The sequence below is a fragment of the Nyctereutes procyonoides genome, unplaced genomic scaffold (genome assembly GCF_905146905.1).
Source record: "Nyctereutes procyonoides isolate TBG_1078 unplaced genomic scaffold, NYPRO_anot_genome, whole genome shotgun sequence".
Lineage (NCBI taxonomy): Eukaryota > Metazoa > Chordata > Mammalia > Carnivora > Canidae > Nyctereutes > Nyctereutes procyonoides.
Window position 1 is genome coordinate 5,753,351 of NW_026575051.1, and position 19,425 is coordinate 5,772,775.

General features: G+C 43.9%; 1 protein-coding gene across 1 annotated transcript in view; it reads left to right on the plus strand.

The window, feature by feature from the left end:
- The first annotated feature begins 610 nt into the window (after positions 1-610).
- Positions 611-19,425, plus strand: part of RAB44 (RAB44, member RAS oncogene family) — a 35,750-nt gene continuing 16,935 nt past the window's right edge. The window contains exons 1-4 of the mRNA XM_055330376.1: positions 611-680; positions 4,021-4,238; positions 17,571-17,682; positions 18,689-18,863. Of these exons, the coding sequence (XP_055186351.1) occupies positions 4,032-4,238; positions 17,571-17,682; positions 18,689-18,863 (494 nt within the window). The 5' untranslated portion in view covers positions 611-680; positions 4,021-4,031. The remainder of the gene's footprint in view (positions 681-4,020; positions 4,239-17,570; positions 17,683-18,688; positions 18,864-19,425) is intronic.

Consider the following 19,425-nt stretch of genomic DNA (forward strand, 5'->3'; position numbering starts at 1 on the left):
TAAATTCCCATATGTACTTGAGTCTGTTCCTGTCAATTCTATTCCATTAATTCATCCCTGTATATTCATGCACTGGTATCACACTCTTTTTGGTTGTAGCCCTACAGTGTATTTTAGTATTAAGTTAGACTATTTATCTAAAAGAAAATTTAGATGAAGGCCTCCCCTGATATTCCTTACCACCTGAGGGTGAGAACCTGAGGGAGGGCACGGTGTGCAGTTACTCCAGGATGGTTCATACACCCAGCTTTAGCCACAACTGTGCCCATCAACACTCTGGTTGGGACAAGGCATAGCAACATGCTGGCAACCCGAGACTCAGTTCCAGGTTCTGGCCTTGCCACTGAGAGCTGGGTGATCTTGAGCAACCCGTCTTCCCCTTCAGAGCTTCTGCTTAGAAGGACCTCCCTCTCATTCCCAGCACTCTCTAATTCTACGATTTTAGGGTGAGAGACCTGAGGAGGACCAGGCAAGATGATGAAAGGACAACCAGTGCTTGCTTCTACAGGAAGTCCCATAGATAACACAGGAGATTGGCTCGCTGGGGAACGGAAAGAGCGATTAAGCAAGAGACAAGACTGTTAACAGTGCCAGAACTCGTGGGCTCCTGGGGGCAGCGGTTGCCTCAGCGCCAGGTCCAGGAGGCCAGGACTGTGTGCACGACTGGGAGCCTTTGAGAGGTGGGAGCCACCTGGAGTCACAATGCTCTTTTTCTTTGGAGGGGTTGGGGTTGGGAGAAGGAGCAGTGGTCCCATTTGGCTCCAAGGACGCAAAGATCTGAGCCCTTTTTTCTCAAGAATTTGGAGCTCTCTGCATGGTCCAGTGAGGGTGCTGGGGCAGGGGGCTGGGATAGATTGCCTACCGTAAGTGGCCGTGTGATTTTGGGCAAGTCACCTGTTTTCTCAGGTGCCTGGTTTCTCTCTTCGAGTCTGTGAGAGGAAGAGAGAGGTAAGTAGACTAGAGCAAGGCACTAGGTAGTCTCTCAGACCCACCAACTTACAATTTGGGTTCTGTGACCATCACTATTACTGGTAGTTATTGAATGACGTGAATGGAGTGAGGAGAAGACCCAGTTCTTTGCCCGTTTGGTGAAAGAATGAAGGAATTGGGGGAAGCCCTAGGGTAGCTGTTCCCTACCCTGTTTTTCTTATAAGGCTCTCCACTCCCTGACCCAAAGCCTATAGTGTCTGTTCCCCTAACCCAATGGCACAGTGGGGAGCTGATTCCTGTAGTTGCCTGGGAGCAAGATCCATTTGTTCTCAACTTTGGCTTCCAACTTTGTCTGGTTTCTCAGGTGAGGAATGTGGGGGAGAGAGGGGAGTGCTGAGGGTGCCAATGTGTGTTCCTGGTCACCAGGGGCTTCTAACGGTTTAGGGTATAAAGTAGGGATGATCCAGAGAGGGGAATGTGGCAGAGGATGGAGGAGTGCCCCTGCAGGCTGACTGTGAGGGGTGTTGTTCTGAGTGACTCCGAATGGGCAGGGACCTTGGTACATGCCAACAACCTGTGAAGAATGTCCTATCAGACCCGTGAGGGAGTGGTCAGTGGTGGGAGCTGGCTGAGGAGGGAGTGTGTGTGTGTGTGTGTGTGTGTGTGTGTGAGCACCCATGTACGCACAGGTAAGGAGTGACAGAGAATGTCCCCCACTATCTTTGGGTGGTCATGCTTGGCCATGAAAGGGGTGCAGACTGTTTTTAGGGTGTGCTGTAAGGCCATGAGGGGGAGGGAGGGCCAGAGGGAGAGAAAGAAGCAGGCTCCCCACTGAGCAGGGAGCCTGATGTGGGGCTCGATCCTAAAACCCTGGGATCATGACCCAAGCTGGAGGCAGATGCTTAACCGACTTAGCCAGTCAGGCGCCCCCAGAATTTATTTTAGGATTCTAGTTTCCTTTATTTGTGGGAGTCCAGCAGACTCAGTGAGGTGGCACCCATATCATTGTAAACTCTTCGCTTAGTGTTTCAGTTCTGGAAGCTTCTGCCCTGAGAATCTTATCTTGCTGCCTCCTGTATGTTGTCTCCAATGGAAGTACATGTGCACCTTGAGTTTCCAAGTGTTACACCTACAGGCAAAGCCGGCCCACTCTGCCCTGCTCCTGAAGCCCTGTCCCACACACTCTCTGTCAGGTCCACACAGAGATGGTGGCATCTGTGGTCCACACAGGGGCCTTCGGCCACCAAGGAGGTACCTCTCCAGGAAGTGGTCTGGGGGGATCCTGAGGGGATCCTATTCTACTAAGCGTCATGGCTTGGGCAGGCCTCAGCATCTCAGAGCCTTTCTTGGCGCTCACAGGTCAAGTAGGAATAAATTGTATCTGTACAGTACTCGGCTTTTATGAGGCTCAAATGGAATCCCCCCCCCCCATTTGTAGCCTTTGCTGGTTCACGTGTGTAAATACTCCCCTGGGGGCTGATCCCATGCCACTGGAAGAAATGTGCACAATTGGCTTCTGCAAGCCCCTCAGACCCAGCTTTGCAGTTTTCACCTATGAGCTTTAAACTGCATCTGAAACAGACTTGACAGGCCCAAGAGAGAGTCATGGGGACAGCAAGACAGAGAGAAACAAATGCAGAGATAAACCACACAGGAAGAAAGAGAGAGAAAGGCTGGCGGAGAGAGAGAGAGGAGACACATGACTTCTCTTTAAAGTCTGGGGAACTCTGCAGGCTGAGGAATGGCCTTATTCAAGTCTTATGCAGCCTGTGTCAGAGAACTTGCCCGAAGGGAGGCTGGACCAGTGGTGCCAGGACCCTAGAAGGAGCCCACCGTCCCTCCGTTCAGCCTGTCTGTGACCTTCCACCACAACAGAGAAAGCCCAGAAGAATCTTCTTGTTCCTGCTGGCTCACACTGCTCATGTTTCTTTGTGCATGCCGTTCGCTGCTTCTAAATCCCACCTGCCTTTTCTAGAGCTTGGCTCCAGTCCCACGCCCTGCAGGAAGCTGCCTGCCCGTGTGCCCAGCAAGGCCCTCGCACCCAATGGAATTTTATGTACCCCTTGCTTATTCCCCCAGGGCAGGCCCAGACTGGATATCTTCCAGACTCCTTGGGGTCTCGCCTAGACAAATCTTCATCCATCAAAATCCTAATCAATTGACTGACCCAAGACTTTCAGTGATAGTTGGGAAGACTCCAATTCATTAATTGGACAACCCGTACATGAGCACCTACTATGTGCTAAGGAGCTGGGAGCAATGTGGACCAAAGTGCACAGTGACATCCATAGGGGGAGCCCAGAGCATCACGGGACCACAGCCCAGGGGGCATTGAACACTGCTTGAAGTGTGGAGATGGCTGCAGGGAAGGCTTCTCAGAGGAGGCAGTCTCTAAGGTGAGGGAGGAAGAGGCATCATTAGGTGGAGGATAAGAGAGTTGGGGAAGCTGGGCAAAGGGAGCAAAATGGGAGAGAATCTGATATTCTAGGAATGGAGGTGGTTCAGCAGACTTGACAGACCATGAGGGTGTGGGAGAGACTGGGATGAAGCAGGGTGCAAGTCTGTAAGAGCTACTGATTCCCTGGTGCATGTGTCCAAGGAGCAGGGAAATGGTGTTTAGAAATTAAAAAAAAAAAAAAAAAGATTGGAGGTCAGGTGAGATCGAGGGAGGAAGCAACCTCCAAGGTGAGATATGAGGAAATGAGCTGGAGAACTAGCAGGAGAGACAGATGAGACAGCGAGATCCTGGACAACCGTGTGTCCGCACCCTCGACTCAAAACAGAACCTATCCTGCATGGGGCTCTTTTCTATAATGGCCAGAGAGGACTGGTGATGAGGAAAGATCTAACAGAGATGAGGACACATGGATAGCTTGGGGGAAAAGCATTCCAAGCAGAAGGAACAGAAAGGGCAAAGGCCTCATGCTGGAAGCCAGGAGGTGGGAGAGGGTCCCGAGGTTGGAGAGGCCAGCTGGGGTCCAGTTAGCTTCATCAGCCGTGGTGTGTTTTCTCCAAGAGCCGTGGGAGGGTTTTCAGCACAGTGACTGTGCTCAGCAGCCTGGTGCCACCTCTCCATTCTTTGGTCCCCAGGCCAAAGCAGCATGGAGAGTGAACAGAGAGTGCCCCGAAAAGGCCGCAAGCTGGGCTCTAGCCGCCGGCGGCAGATGCGAGAACCAGCTGATGGCCAGGATGCCCCCGTGGCTTCAGAGCCAGAGCCCTTGTCCTCAGAGGTGGCCGTGGAGCTGCAGCGTTTCTTCCAGGACTGTGGTGCCAAGGAGAGGGGCTTTGTCACCCGCGAGGACCTGGCGGTGAGTCCACATCCCTAGCTCACCCTCTGAATCCCTTTTCTGTAGCCTCCTGAGACTTCCTATCCCAGGAAAGCAGGGCAGGCCTGCTCTTTCCCCTTTCTCTCATCTAAAATTTGCTCTCAAAGAGGAACTCTCATGCACTGTTGGTGGGAATGTGAATTAGTGCAGCCACAGTGGCAGATGGTATAGAAGTTTCTCAAAAATTTTGAAATAGAAATAGCATATAATCCAATAATTCCTCTATGGGTATTTACCCAAAGAAAACAAAATACTAATTCAAAAAGATATCTGCATCCCTATGTTCGTTACTTATAGTATCCAAGATATGGAAGCAGCCTAGTGTCCCTTGATAAATGAATGAATAAGGAAGAAGTCACACACACACACACACACACACACACACACACACACACGCCACTGGAATATTACTCAGCCACAAAAAGAATGAGATCTTCTTATTTGTAACAACATGGATGGACCTAGAGGGTATCATGCTACACGCAATAAGTCAGACAGAGAGACAATACTCTATGATTTCACTTAGATGGAGAATCAAAGAACAAAACAAATGAACAAACAAAAAGCAGAATACAGAGAACAAACTGGTGGTTGCCAGAGGGGAGGCAAGTGGAAGGACAGGTGAAATGGGTGAAGGGAAGAGGGGGATACAGGCTTCTGGCTATGGGATGAATGAGTCATGGGGATGAAAGGTACAGCATGACAGACATAGTCAAGGGTATTGTAATAGTGCTGTATGGTGGTGGCTACACTTGTGCCGAACACAGCATAATATATAGCCTTGTCCAATCACTATGTTGTACATCTGGAACTAATGTAACATTATGTGCCAACTATACTTCAATTAAAAATTAATTACTTAATTAATTAGGGGTGCCTGGGTGGCTCAGTTGGTTAAGCCTCCAACTCTTGGTTTCAGCTCAGGTCATGATTTCTTGGTCATGAGATCGAGTTCCACGTCAGGCTCTGTGCTGACCATGCAGCCTGCATAAGACTCTCCCTCTCTCTGCTCCCTCACTCTCTTCCCCTCCCTAAAAAAACTCCGATTAATTAATTAATTAGTTAAACAGAATACAAAGATCAGTGGGCAAAAAGCATAGTTTGTATGCAAAGAAATGTTCTCTGTGCTAGTTGACAAGCACATGTATTTTCTGAAGCAAATAAATAAATATGATAAAATTTGTGCTCAGAAAAGGTGAGGAATTTGTTTATATTAATATGTAAATGGATGATCAGACATTATGCATTCCCATCTTTCAGAAAGATTTGCACTTAACAAAGGAAAGGACCTCACACCAGAGAAGGAACTTGCAAGTGACATAATTTTAGGCCCATTGAGCAGAGAAGTTTATCCCGGGGAGCAGAGTCCTACAAACCATGTCAATGACTATAAACGTCAGTGACACATGAGATTGGCCATGGTTGTGTGTCCCACCCAGGAAGGAGTCTTAGGCTCTGGCCTAGACCAGTGTTGACTGATATTTGGTTTTTCCTCATTCTCTGCAGAGCGGCCTATGTGGGTTGCTGGAATCTCACTGGGCCTACTGTCTCCTCTGGATACTTTTCCATGCTCCAGACCTTTTCCTGCCCCTGTCAAAACTGACTTTGCCTGTGTTCTATCCTCAGGGCCATAACAAAGTACATGCAAACGGCTGATACTGAAATTGAATTTTCAGGGGCGCTTGACTGGCTCAGTCAGTAGAGCATGTGACTCTTGATCTCAGGGGTCATGAGTTCAAGTCCAACGTTGGGCATAGAGATTACTGAAAGAAAGAGAGAAAGGAAAGAAAGAAAGAAAGAAAGAAAGAAAGAAAGAAAGAAAGAAAGAAAGAAAGGCTTTCTCAGGGTAGCCTTTACCAACTCCCTCAAATAAGTCAGTTTCTCTCTCTCTCTCTCTCTATATATATATATACATATATATGTATATATAGATAGATAGATATAGATGTAGATATAGATATAGATAATTTTCAAAAGGATAAAAAAGTAAATTAAAAATCAAGTAAATAGGTGCCTGAGTGGCCCAGTTGGTTGAGCGGCTGCCTTCAGCTCAGGTCATGATCATAGAGTTCCAGGATCGAGTCTCACGTCTGGCTCTCTGCCTAGTAGGGAGTCAGCTTCTCCTTCTGCCCCTCTCCCACTCGTGCTTACTCTCTCTCTCTCTCTCTCTCTCTCTCTCTCTCTCTCTCAAATAAATGAATAAAATCTTTTTTAAAAAAATCAAGCAAGGGCAGCCGCGGTGGCGCAGTGGTTTAGCGCCGCCTGCAGCCTGGGGTGTGATCCTGGAGACCCAGGATCGAGTCCCACATTGGACTCCTTGCATGGAGCCTGCTTCTCCCTCTGCCTGTGTCTCTGCCTCTCTCTCTCTCTCTCTCTCTCTCTCTCTCTGTGTGTATCTGTCATGAATAAATAAATAAAATCTTTTAAAAAAATCAAGCAAATAAAAAACAGCACTCACCAAAGTTCTTATCTAGTTAATTATTATTACTAATTAATGAAGGAACCACTAAGATGTTATGATTGGCTCAAAAGCACATGAGAAGCCAGTATACAGTATTTAAAGGCAATTTGACAGGAGAGTGTTAGGATAAGATTGCTGAGTTCAATTTTTAAAATGGCTGATGTCCAACAGGCCGTAAATCTTTGGGGTTAGTTGTTCTACAAGACAAAAATTATTTTCATCTCTCCCGGGCAAAAATCTGCAAGTTAACAAGTAACTGCAGCAAGTCTGGGACTTTTTAATTAAAGATAAACAATGAGATGGACTGAGTACATTCCTCTAGTCTAGACAATGCTTGAAGGGACGTGTTCTCTACCTTTTGGCCTGGTTTCCAAGTTTCCAGTTATTCAGATAATTTTCTGTGATGATAAATAATCTCCCAAGTCTATTCCCAATATAAAAAAAAAAAACCTCTCATTAGGTTTCCACCTATTCCCATCCATGCAGCCAGGGTATGAATGACACATGGGCATGGGTTTGCTCTGCAAATACACACTTTGAAAATATTAAGCCATTTTCGCTTCTGTCCAGATGTTTTCACACAGAACCTGAGATTTAAAACCTCTCTTATTTGCTCTTCTACCTAGAGTGAATCTCTGTCCCAGTTTGCCAGGGGCTGGAAGGATGCCTGGGATGTGGGACTTCTAGTGTCAAAACTGGGAATGTCTGGCGCAGCCTGGGTCAAGCTGGCCACCCAATTTCTATGCTCAGGCCAGGAAACTAAACCCAGGACTCTTTTTTCACCAGCTGTCACCTGCAGCCCCTATAAGTGCAAGGAGTTTCCTTTCTTGAAATTCCCAATTTTTCTAAGGTCCCTCTCCAGCCCAGAAGTGGCTTTCCTTATCAACTGGTTCCAGGCCAGTTGCTGGGAGGATTTTGCAAATATTGCTTCCATGGCTGTTCCTTACAGTAGACTTGTCACATATGATTGAGAATTAGTCTCCAACATGACAATCTTTTTTTTTTTTTTTTTTTTTTTTTTTAAGATTTAATTTGTTGGGCAGCCCCGGTGGCTCAGCAGTTTAGTGCTGCCTCAGCCCAGGGCATGATCCTGGAGACCTGGATCGAATCCCATGTCGGGCTCCCTGCATGGGGCCTGTTTCTTCCTCTGCATGTGTTTCTGCCTCTCTCTCTCTCTCTCTCTCTCTCTCTCTCTGCGTCTCTCAGGAGTAAATAAATAAAATCTTAAAAAAAAAAAGATTTAATTTGTTTATTTGACAGACACAGAGAGACACAACACAACCATGAGTAATAGCAGGCAGAGGGAGAAGCAAACTCCCCACAGAGCAGAGAGCCCAATGTGGGGCTCAATCCCAGGACCCTGACCTGAGCCGAAGGCAGATGCTTAACAGACTGAGTCACCCATGTGCCCCCAACATGACACGCTCATTACACAATTGATTCATCCAACTACATCCCAGCAAAAAAGGAGGACAAATTGTTATTGAATCCATGTAAATAACTATATTGCCATGGAAAGTAAGGAGGTTCAGTAAAAGTATCAGTTTCTGAATCAGGAGGGGGTCAATGAGATTCAAATAATATTTAAAATGTTTAATTTTGGGGGCACCTGGGTGGCTCTGTGGTTGAGCGTCTGCCTTTGGCCTAGGTCGTGATCCCAGAGTCCTGGGATCAAGTCCCGCACCAGGATCCCCACAGGGAGCCTGCTTCTCCCTCTGCCTGTGTCTCTGCCTTTCTCTCTGTGTCTCTCATGAATAAATAAATAAAATCTTAAAAAGGAAAGTTTAATTTCAGTTTACAGAAGCTGCAATCTACTAAACTGAAAGTTAGACATGGCTCAAGAAGACAAAAATCTTCCTCATAGATCCATAAAGATAGAATAAAAAATAATACCATCTATATTCCCAACAAATAACCTCCATTCCCTTGAACCATTCATTCAGTTCTACATCATTAATTCCTGATCTGCTGGATCTTGAGTGAGCTGGCTGCTTCTGGACTCAAGAGTCTTAGAAATTATCAGGCTGCCAGCTTGGCTCGCTAATGTCAGCTCGGAATCTTTGTATCCATGTGAAGCATCAGTAGTTCAGAGAACCTGGTACAATCCTTTTCCACGAGGCTTCGGGTCCGTACTTTGCGGCTCATGGCTTTTAACTGAGGTTTCAAGCCAGGGTAGGAAAACAGAAATATTTTTGGTAATGAGACTGAAAAGCTGTGGTTACTTATTACAGTAACTATTAATATCGGAGTAGAAGATGCTAAAATTCTCTGTTGGGATACAGCACGTAACTATTTTGTAGGGTTTGATCAGTGTTTCCTCTGAAGATAAGCACTTATCAAAGATCGGCAAAGGCACTGAGAAATCTCCAGGGCCTTCCTATAAAGCATGCAATTTTTGAAGTCTTTATATGAATTGCATTCTACCTACATAAACTTAGCCTAGGAAAGCCTGAACATCTCTTCTGATTTGATGGTTCTTCCCATGATGTCCTTTTTTTTCAACCCAAACCATATATATACATATACTTTTTATTTTTATTTTTAAATTTTATTTAAATTCATTTCATTAACATATAAAGCATTATTGGTTTCAGAGGTAGAGATCAGTGATTCATCAGTCTCATATAATACCCAGTGCTCATCCCATCACATGCCCTCCTTAATGCCCATCACCCAGCTACCCCATTCCACCACCCCCTTCCCCTCCAGAGACCCTCATTTTGTTTCCTATGATTAAGAGTCCCCCACCATAAAAATAATACGAGTCCCTTACGGTTTGTCTCCCTCTCTGATTTTGTCTTTTATTTTTTCCTCTCTTCCCTTATGATCCTCTGTTTTGTTTCTTTGATTCTACATATGAGTGAGATCATATGATAATTGTCTTTCTCTGATTGACTTATTTTGCTCAGCGTAATATCCTCTGGTTCCATCTGTATCATTGCAAATGGCAAGATTTGGGGTGTTTTGATGGCTGAGTAGTATCCCACTGTATACATATATATAGACCACATCTTCTTTATCCATTCATCTGTCTGTCAGCGGACATCTGGGCTCTTTCCGTAGTTTGGCTATTGTGGGCATTGCTGCTATAAACATTGGGGTGCAGGTGCCCCTTCAGGTCACTACATTTGTATCTTTGGGGTAAATACCCAGTAGTGCAATTGCTGAGTGGTAGGGTAGCTCTATTTTCAACTTTGTGGGGGACCTCATAGAGAGGCTGCACCAGCTTGTGTTCCCACCAAGGAGGGAATGTAAGAGGGCTCCCCTTTCTCCGCATCGTTGACAACATCTGTCATTTCCTGACTTGTTCATTTTAGCCATTGTTCCTGGTTTGAGGTGGTATCTCACTGTGGTTTTGATTTGTATTTCCCTGATGCCAAGTGATATTGAGCATTTTCTCACGTCTGTTGGCTATTTGTACGTCTTCTTTAGAGAAATATCTATTTGTATCTTCTGTTCATTTCTTGATTGGATTATTTGTTCTTTGGGTGTTGAGTTTTGATAAGTTCTGTATAGATTCTGGATACTATCTTTTATCTGATATGTCCTTTGCAAACATCTTCTCCCATTCTATCAGTTGTCTTTTGGTTTTGTCGACTGTTTCCTTTGTTGTGCAAAAGCTTTTTATCTTGATGAAGTCCCAGTAGTTCACTTTTGCCTTTGTTTCCCTTGCCTTTAGAGATGTGTCTAGTAAGAAGCTGCTGTGGCCGAGGCCCCAAAAGGTTGCTACCTGTGTTGTCCTCTAGGATTTTGATGGATTCTTGTCTCACATCAATGTCTTTCATCCATTTTGAGTCTATTTTTGTGTTTGATGTAAGGAAATGGTCCAGTTTCACTCTCCTGCATGTGGTTGTCCAATTTTCCCAACACCATTTGTTGAAGAGACTGTCTTTTTTCCATTGGATATTCTTTCCTGCTTTGTTGAAGACTGGTTGACCACAGAGTTGAGGGTCCATTTCTAGGTTCTCTATTCTGTTCCATTGATCTATGTGTCTGTTTTGTGCCAATACCATGCTGTCTTGATGATTACAGCTTTGTAATAGAGCTTGAAGCCTGGAATTGTGATGCCACCAGTTTGAGTTTTCTTTTTCAACATTCCTTTTTTTTTTTTTTTCCAACATTCCTTTGGCTATTCGGGGTCTTTACTGCTTCCATTCAAGTTTTAGGATTATTTGTTCCAACTCTAAGAAATAAGTTGATGGTATTTTTTTTAAGATTTTATTTATTTATTCATGAGAATACACAGAGAGGAGAGAGAGGCAGAGACACAACACAGGCAGAGAGAGAAGCAGGCTCCATGCAGGGAGCCGGACGTGGGACTTGATCCTGGGGTTACCCTGGGCTGCAGGCGGCCCTAAACTGCTGCGCCACTGGAGCTGCCCAAGTTGATGGTATTTTGATAGAGATTGCATTGAATGTATAAATTGCTCTAGGTAGCATAGACATTTTAACAATATTTATTTTTCCAATATATAAGCATGGAACATTTTCCCCTTTCTTTGTGTTTTCCTCAGTTTCTTTCATGAGTGTTCTCTAGTTTTATGAGTATAGATCCCTTACCTCTTTGGTGAAGTTTATTCCTAGATATCTTATAGTTTGGGGTGCAATTATAAATGGAATAGACTCCTTAATTTCTCTTTCATTGGTCTCATTGTTAATGTATAGGAATGCAACTGATTTCTGTACATTGATTTTATATCCTGCCACTTTGCTGAATTCCCGTATGAGTTCTAGAAATTTTGAGGTGGAGTCTTTTGGGTATTCCATATAAAGTATCACGTCATCTACACAGAATGAGAGTTTGACTTCTTTACCCATCCAGATGCCTTTTGTTTCTTTTTGTTGTCTGATTGCTGAGGCTAGGACTTCCAAGACTATGTTGAACAACAGGGGTGAAAGTGGACATTTCTGCTGTGTTCCTGACCTTAGGAGAAAAGCTCTGTTTTCATATATATATATATATATATATATATATATATATCATACACATGGATATTTTTAAAAAGTTTAACCTCCATCCTCCTAAACCAAGCCATATGTAATATCAGATTTTTTTTTACAGGTTAAACCCTCAGTTTTTATTTTCATCTACATGAAACAGATATTGTAAGATTTCTCTTTATTGATATAATCAGCTCACTATCTTTTAGGAGCAAGTGTTAAACATAACTGTTTTATTTGTATTAATTAACCTTAATGACTTTATTTTTTTAAGATTTTATTTACTTATTCATGATAGACAGAGAGAGAGAGAGAGAGAGAGAGAGAGACGCAGAAACACAGGCAGAGGGAGAAGCAGACTCCATGCAGGGAGCCCCACGCGGGACTCGATCCCAGAACTCCAGGATCACGCCCCGGCCAAAGGCAGGCGCTAAACCACTGAGCCACCCAGGGATCCCACCTTAATGAACTTTAAAAATACTTCATAAGTTATTCGTATTGTCCAAAAGGACATTAGAAATATTTCAGTATCAAGGATTTGAAGCAAGAATTTCCTTATGATTTTTGAAAATTATTTTTTCAGGTATTTTTAAATTGAGTCATAACTGACGTTATATTAGTTTCAGGTATATAATGTGATGATTTGATATCTGTATATGTTACAAAATGATCACCACAATAAGTCTAGTTAACAGCCATCACCATACAGTTACAACATCTTTTTTCTTGTGATGAGAACTTTCAAGATCTACTCTCCTAGCTACTTTCAAAGATGCAGTTCAGTATTATTAACTATTGTCACCATGATGTGACAATATTATATCCCCATGATTTATTCATTTTATAACTGGAAGTTGTACTTTTTTTGACCCTTCCCCCTGCAACCCCTGCCTCAGGCAACCACCAATCTGTTCTCTGTATTCATGAGCTCAGTTTTTCGGTCTGTTGGTTAGTTGGTTGGTTTTAGATTCCACATATAAGTGAACTCATTCAGTATTTATCTTTTTCTGTCTGACATAATTCATTTAGCATAGTGCCCTCAAGTTCCATCCCTGTTGTTTCAAATTGCAAGATTTCATTCTTTTATATGGCTGAATAATGTTCCATTGTATATATATCCCACGTATTTATTTGTTCTTCCATCCATGAGCATTTAGGTTGTTTCTATGCCTTAGCTATTGTAACTAATGCTGCAATGAATGTGGGAGTACAGACATCTTTTCATATTACTGCTTTGTGTTATCTTCAGGTAAATAGCTAGAAGTAGGATTGCTGGATCCTAGGATAGTTTTATTTTGAATTTTTTTTAGCAACCACCATACTGTTTTCCACAGGGACTGCATCAATTTACATTCTCACCAACAGTGCACGAGGGTTTCCTTTTCTCTACATTCTTGCCAATGCTTGTTATTTCTTGCCTATCTTGCTCTTATGATAGTGAAGTATTTAATAAAGACAGAGAACGATATCCTAAAATTGTTTCCCCCAAATTTAGGATCTTATATTGGGAAGGCAAAGTCAGAAGAACTATCGGAGAAGATTTTGGCCACTGGATTAAGATAGAATCATAGGAGCCTGAGAAATAGTACTTTGTTACCTATTTAATCAAAGTGACAATAAAATAAAATATTTTGAGATAAACATAGAAGAAGGTAATATGACTACAAGGATACTTAAGCTCTCAGGGTGCCTTAGATGTTTTATAAATGAAAATATGATCAAGCCAAAACAGAGAAGTTTATTCTCTTGACATATGGAATAATTTATCTTGACAATTTACACAGAAGGTAAATAGTAGCTACTTTTTAACTCCTGCTAAGAGCTCTATAACCAGTTCATCATTTTAATGGAGATAGAGCTGAATTCTAGTTTTTGCATTAATATAACATGTGGCATATAACATATAACAATTTTTAAAAATTATTTATTTTAAACCCATCAAAACAGAGACAAATTTGTCACTTGGCAAAAACACATTTCATAGCTTATTTTCAGACTTAGATATTATAAATCAAGGCAACTAAAATTCCCTTTCAGCAAATTTTTCAAGTTTGTATTTTCATCTCTTTTCATGTTCTGAAATAATCAGACACTTAAGACAAAACCTCTCCTTATTCCTTAGAAAATCAAAACGTATCCTGTTTTCCTTGCAGACACAGCTGTATCTCTGCCACCGTTGGTCCTAGTAGAGGCTCAAACATCTGTAGTGATTATAACTTTTAACCAAAATAACTAACTTCTATTTCACAGAAAGAGCTGGGATGCAAATAATGGAGCACTATCTGTGTTATTTAAGCATTTTAGTAGATTTAGCAAAGTTCACAAACAGACACGACACAACATTTTACAGTCACACATATCCCTTGCACAAGTCTTAAAAAAATTGTCATGAAAGGGGGGCCTGGGTGGCTTAGTTGGTTAAGCATCTGCCTTCAGCTCTGGTCATGATCCCAGGGTCCTAGGATCAAACCCTGCATCGAGCCCCGCATCAAGCCCCGCATTGGGAATCCCTGCTCAGCAGGGAGTCTGCTTCTCCTTCTCCCTCTGCCCCTCCCCCTGTTCCTGTTCTCTCTCTCTCAAATAAATAAATAAAAAATCTTCAGAAAATTGTCAAAAAATATACATAACATGAAATCTGTTACTTTAAGCATTTTTATGTTTAGAGTTCAGTGGCATTGGGTGCATTTCACAATTGGTGCAACCATCACCACCACCCATTTCCAGACCTTCCCCAACTGAAACTGTGTCCCAGAGTTCCCATCCCCATTCTCCTTTCTCTTCATCTCCTGGAATCCCCCACTCTCCTTTCTATGAATTTGACCACTCTAGGTCCCTCATACAAGCGAGAAAATATAGCATTTGTCTTTTGTGACCCACCTCTTTCACTCAGCATGATGTCCCTAATGCTCATTCATGCCATAGCAGGTGTCAGAATTTCCTTCCCTTTTAAGGCTGACCAATATTCCACTGTATGCATAGACCACATTTTGTCTTTCTGTTCATCCCTCAGTGGATATTTGAGTTGCTTCCATCCTGTGGCTATTGTGAATAGCACTGCTATGAACTTGGGTGTAAAAATATCTACTTGAGTCTTGAGTTTCTGCTTGGCCTTGCACAACTATTTAAAGTGGCAAGAATGGGGGCACATGGGTGGCTCAGAAGGTTAAGCATTGGACTCTGGTCATGATCTCAGGGTTGTGAAATTGAGCCCCAGGTCAGGCTCTGTGTTCAGTGAGGAGTCTGCTTGGGATTCTTTCTCTCCCTCTTCCCCCACCTCCACCTGCTCTTTCTCTCTCTCTCAAATAAAGAAATAAATCTTAAAAAAAAAGTAAAGTGGCAAAAATGAATTCACTCATTAACATAACCCAAAGTTATAGCTGCCCTCTTGCATGTAAAAATAAAAAGTAAAAGGACATAAACTTAAAATTATGCTTAGCAATCAATATTTCAGTTTTTCTCAGAAACTGTCCCTGTAGCCAAAAATTATTTATTAATTATTATTAATTCACATTTTTGAAGTTACCTAAGGATCTTGGAACTGTGTAATGAATTAACTTAGTTGAACACAAATTTACATTTTTCTTATCTTAAACATTATGCAAGGGATCCCTGGGTGGCGCAGCGGTTTAGCACCTGCCTTTGGCCCAGGGAGCGATCCTGGAGACCCGGGATCGAATCCCACGTCGGGCTCCCGGTGCATAGAGCCTGCTTCTCCCTCTGCCTATGTCTCTGCCTCTCTCTCTCTCTCTCTCTGTGTGACTATCATAAATAAATAAATTTTAAAAAATTATAAAAAAAAATTTAAACATTATGTAAGGATAATGTTGACTTATTTGGTCAGTAAGACAAAATCAGAAGTATAAGAAATTAAGATTAACTAGTTTCTTCACATAAAACAAATCTAGATCTTATAAAAAGTAGAATGTTTAATTGTATTATACTTAATATAAAGCAAACACTGATAGCCATTATTTGCATTTTATAAACAAAATTACTAAACCAGTCTAATTTACCCAAAGATTTACACTAATTAAATTAACCTGGCTCCTTAAAAGCTTTCTGAGCTAGCAATTTCTTGTAAGAGGGATTTTTTTTTTAAGTCTAGCACATTTAGGGGTTCCTGGGTGGCTCAGTCAGTTAAGCATCTGCCTTTGGCCCAGGTCATGATCTCAGGGTTCTGGGATTGAGCCCCTTGTTGTTGGGCTCTGCACTCAGCAAGGAGTCTGCTTCTCCCTCTGCCCTTCCCCCTGCTCGTGCTCTCTCTCTCTCTGTTAATAAAATCTTTTAAAAAATATTTATTTATTTTATTTATTTATGATAGACTTAGAGAGAGAGAGGCAGAGACACGGGAGGAGGGAGAAGCAGGCTCCAGGCTCCATGCCGGGAGCCCAACGTGGAACTCGATCCCGGGACTCCAGGATCATGTCCTGGGCCAAAGGCAGGCGCTAAACTGCTGCGCCACCCAGGGATCCCCAAAATCTTTAAATAAATAAATAAAGTTTAGCACATTTAAAGCACTAGAAATTCAGTCTCTTTATTCATGATTCCGGAGAACATTAGATTTATATTAGTGCCTATTTGTTTCTACAAACCAATCAACACAGAAACCCTGTAAGACACATAGTACTCTAAGTCATTAATACCCTCCAGATGTAGAAAACGATTTCACACTCACAGAAGAGCTAAAGGTCTTTCTGAATTACAGCCATGTAGACACCCAGATACAGAGACCCAGGGGCTTCATACGTACAACTCCAGGGCACAGATCAAAAGTAAACACAGACACACAAAACTAAACAGTCCAGAACTCAAAGAGCTGGTCTCCTTCCTAGCAGGTACAAAATGCTTCACCAATTTGGAGCATACGTAGAAAAACCACCACCAACAACAAAGACCAGCAAATCAGATTTTCTGTTGCCTCTCAACCAACAGATACTCTGTTTCCATCATGCATCCCACAGGGATCGCCAATGGCCAGTCCATAGAGCTGAATTCCCCATCATTGCTATCACCAAAAATGAAATCACAGAATCAGCAAGAAAAAAAAGACAAACCACAATAGCAAGAAACAGCAAACCTAAAGTTCTGTCACACATGGGATTCTGTCCAAGAGCCAAGGGAGGAAATGTTTGAGTTTCTCAAAGCCCATGAGGGGCACATCTCCAGCACCACACATTACTTGGTTCTGACAAGTGAGTTTACGGGGACATCTCCATGGAACCTCCAAAACTCTTACAGTACGAGTTCCAAAAAGGTAAAATCATGACCCTTGGGCAAAAAGAAAATAAATCCCTCTTAAAAGTTTTATTTAGCTCATTAGTTAATGAGAGATGCCATGAATAGCTGACAGAGCATTTAAAAAGCTGGATAACAAAGAAGTGTTAGAACGAGATTGCTGAGTTTGATTTTTCAAAGCTGGTTAATGTACAACAGGTCATAAATCTTTGAGGTCATCTGAGATCTCCAGTCTGTCCCAGGGGATGAAATGAAGTACATTCTTACAGTCCAGAAGATGCTTGGGTGGCCTCTGCCCCTGTGGAATGCTGAAAGAGTGTGCTGTCCACCTTTGGGACTTATTTTCAAATTCCAGATAACTTTTTTGGATCTCGATAAACACGTTCTGGGGAGGATTAGCTACCGTCCTTAGGGATGGACTCAGAACGGGTAAGTTTTTATTGATGTCGGATGGAGGAAGGGAAAAGATGTGTAGGGAGTTGAAGGCTCTCCCGAGAGGGCCGTCTTGAGTGGGGTCCTGGAGCCTCCAAGGTAGGCCCTGGATCAGCTTGGGTCTGGGACTCCAAAGTTGGGGAGGGAAGTGGTGGGGGTCGCTAAAGACAAACATTTCTCTTTTTTTGAGGATAGCCCAGAGTCTTCCCCAAGGCGAAGAGCGCCAACTTACCTCTTCCTTGCAGGTGGCCAAGTTCAGCTTCGTGGGCAGCGAAGAGGAGCTGAGGATGATCTTTGACTGGGTGGATGTGGAGCAGAAGGGACGCCTCTCTCTGGAAGAATTCAGCTCTGGGCTCAGTATGTCTGTCCTGGGAGAACCTCTAGTGACTTGCTGCATAGCCAGGCATCCCATGCAGTGCGCCCAGTATGGGGAGGCTAGGCTGACATAAAAGGCAACAGGGAACCTCCACAGCACCCGGAGAGCAGTTCATGGCATGGATGATGATATGAATTACTCTGGAGATGAGGATACTAAGTCTGTGTGGGCAAGCAGTTGGTTTAAGACAGGGCTAGGCCTTAAGGCTCTAGCCCAGGAGACCTGCTCACTTCCTTTCCTATCAGCAAGAGCAGTTCTTTGGCTGGGGACGGAGGTGCTCCTCTTGGCATCCTCCTCCTCCAGGGAGGCCTGGAGGCTTGCTTACTTTCTGATGCCTCACTTGTCTTCTCCCCAGCAAAAGGTTCCCTTGAGCAAGAGGTTAAGCAACCTCCAGTCTTGAGACCACAGGCTTTGTTTCTGCCTGAGGAAGGTCACATTCTGGTTTTGGGAATTCCAGGCCCCAGGGAGCAACAGAGGGTGATATTTAGCAGTTGGGGGCTTCCCAGGCTTTCTTTGTCCCCCTTTGGGCAGGGCTACTCCAATGCCTGCTTCTCAGGACAGGCCCAAAAGGTCCTAAAAAGGCCAAGGTCAGCAGAGCACAATACTCCCACTGATCTCGATGCGGGTAAACTTTCCCGCCAGGGCAATGGGCAATGGAAGGTGTAATGTCCTTGCCGAGACCCTGCAGAGCACAGCTCAGGCTTAAATGCTTGCAAAGCCGTTCAGAGTTCTCAGGCCTGATGAATCTCCGAAAGTCTGGGGGACAAGGAGGAAGAAGGCCAGGAATCTGCATTTACAGGTCATAAAATGGTCAGAATGTCTACCTTGAACAGATTCCCACGGATGACAGGGCGAATGTATGAACGTGGCCCTGTATAAATGTGATCACACAGACAGAATTACTTCCCCAAGGGCTGGAACAGGACAAGATGGGAGATCAGTGGACCCAACCCCACTCTGCAGCCTTTTGTCCCCTCTGTCCCACAGAGAACACCTTCAGCTCCAGCCTGGGCACCCACAGGCTCCACAGGAAGAGGCCACTGTCTTCCAAGAGAGAACCTGCAGCTGCCAGTTTCCTGGCACTGGAGGAGGCTGACCATGAGGAGAAGGAGGCGTTCTTTGCCTTTATCCAGCAGCTGGGGGCAGGTGACGTCCTCCCAGAGTAAGGCCAGCACTGAGTGTGGAGGGGTGGGGGTAGGAGGCAGGGGCAGGCACTGCCCATCAGTGCGGGGCAGGACTGGCCTGGGCACAGGTGGGAGGCCATCAAGTAGAGCTGGGTGCAAATCTGGGTTTGGCCACTTGGGTTAGCTGTGTGACTGTGGGCTGGTAGCCTAACCTTTGACATCTGTTCTCCAGCTGCAGTGTGAGTGTAAGGACAGTTGTGGGATGAAATGAAGCCCTGTTCTTGGGGAGTCCCTCCCACACCCCCTCCTCCGCTCCCTCTCCATCCTGCCCTATGTGATTGCTCCCCAGGATTAGCGGCCTGGGGTATCAACCTCCCAGGCGTAGTCACAATCTTAAAAACATGACTCCCTGAGGGGGCTTTTTTTTTTTTTAAGATTATTTATTTATTTATTTATTTATTTATTTATTTATTTATTCATAAGTGACACACAGAGAGAGGCGGAGGCATAAGCAGAGGGAGAAGCAGGGAGCCTGCTGTGGGACTTGATACCAGGACCCCAAGATTACGGCCTGAGCCAAAGGCAGATGCTCAACCACTG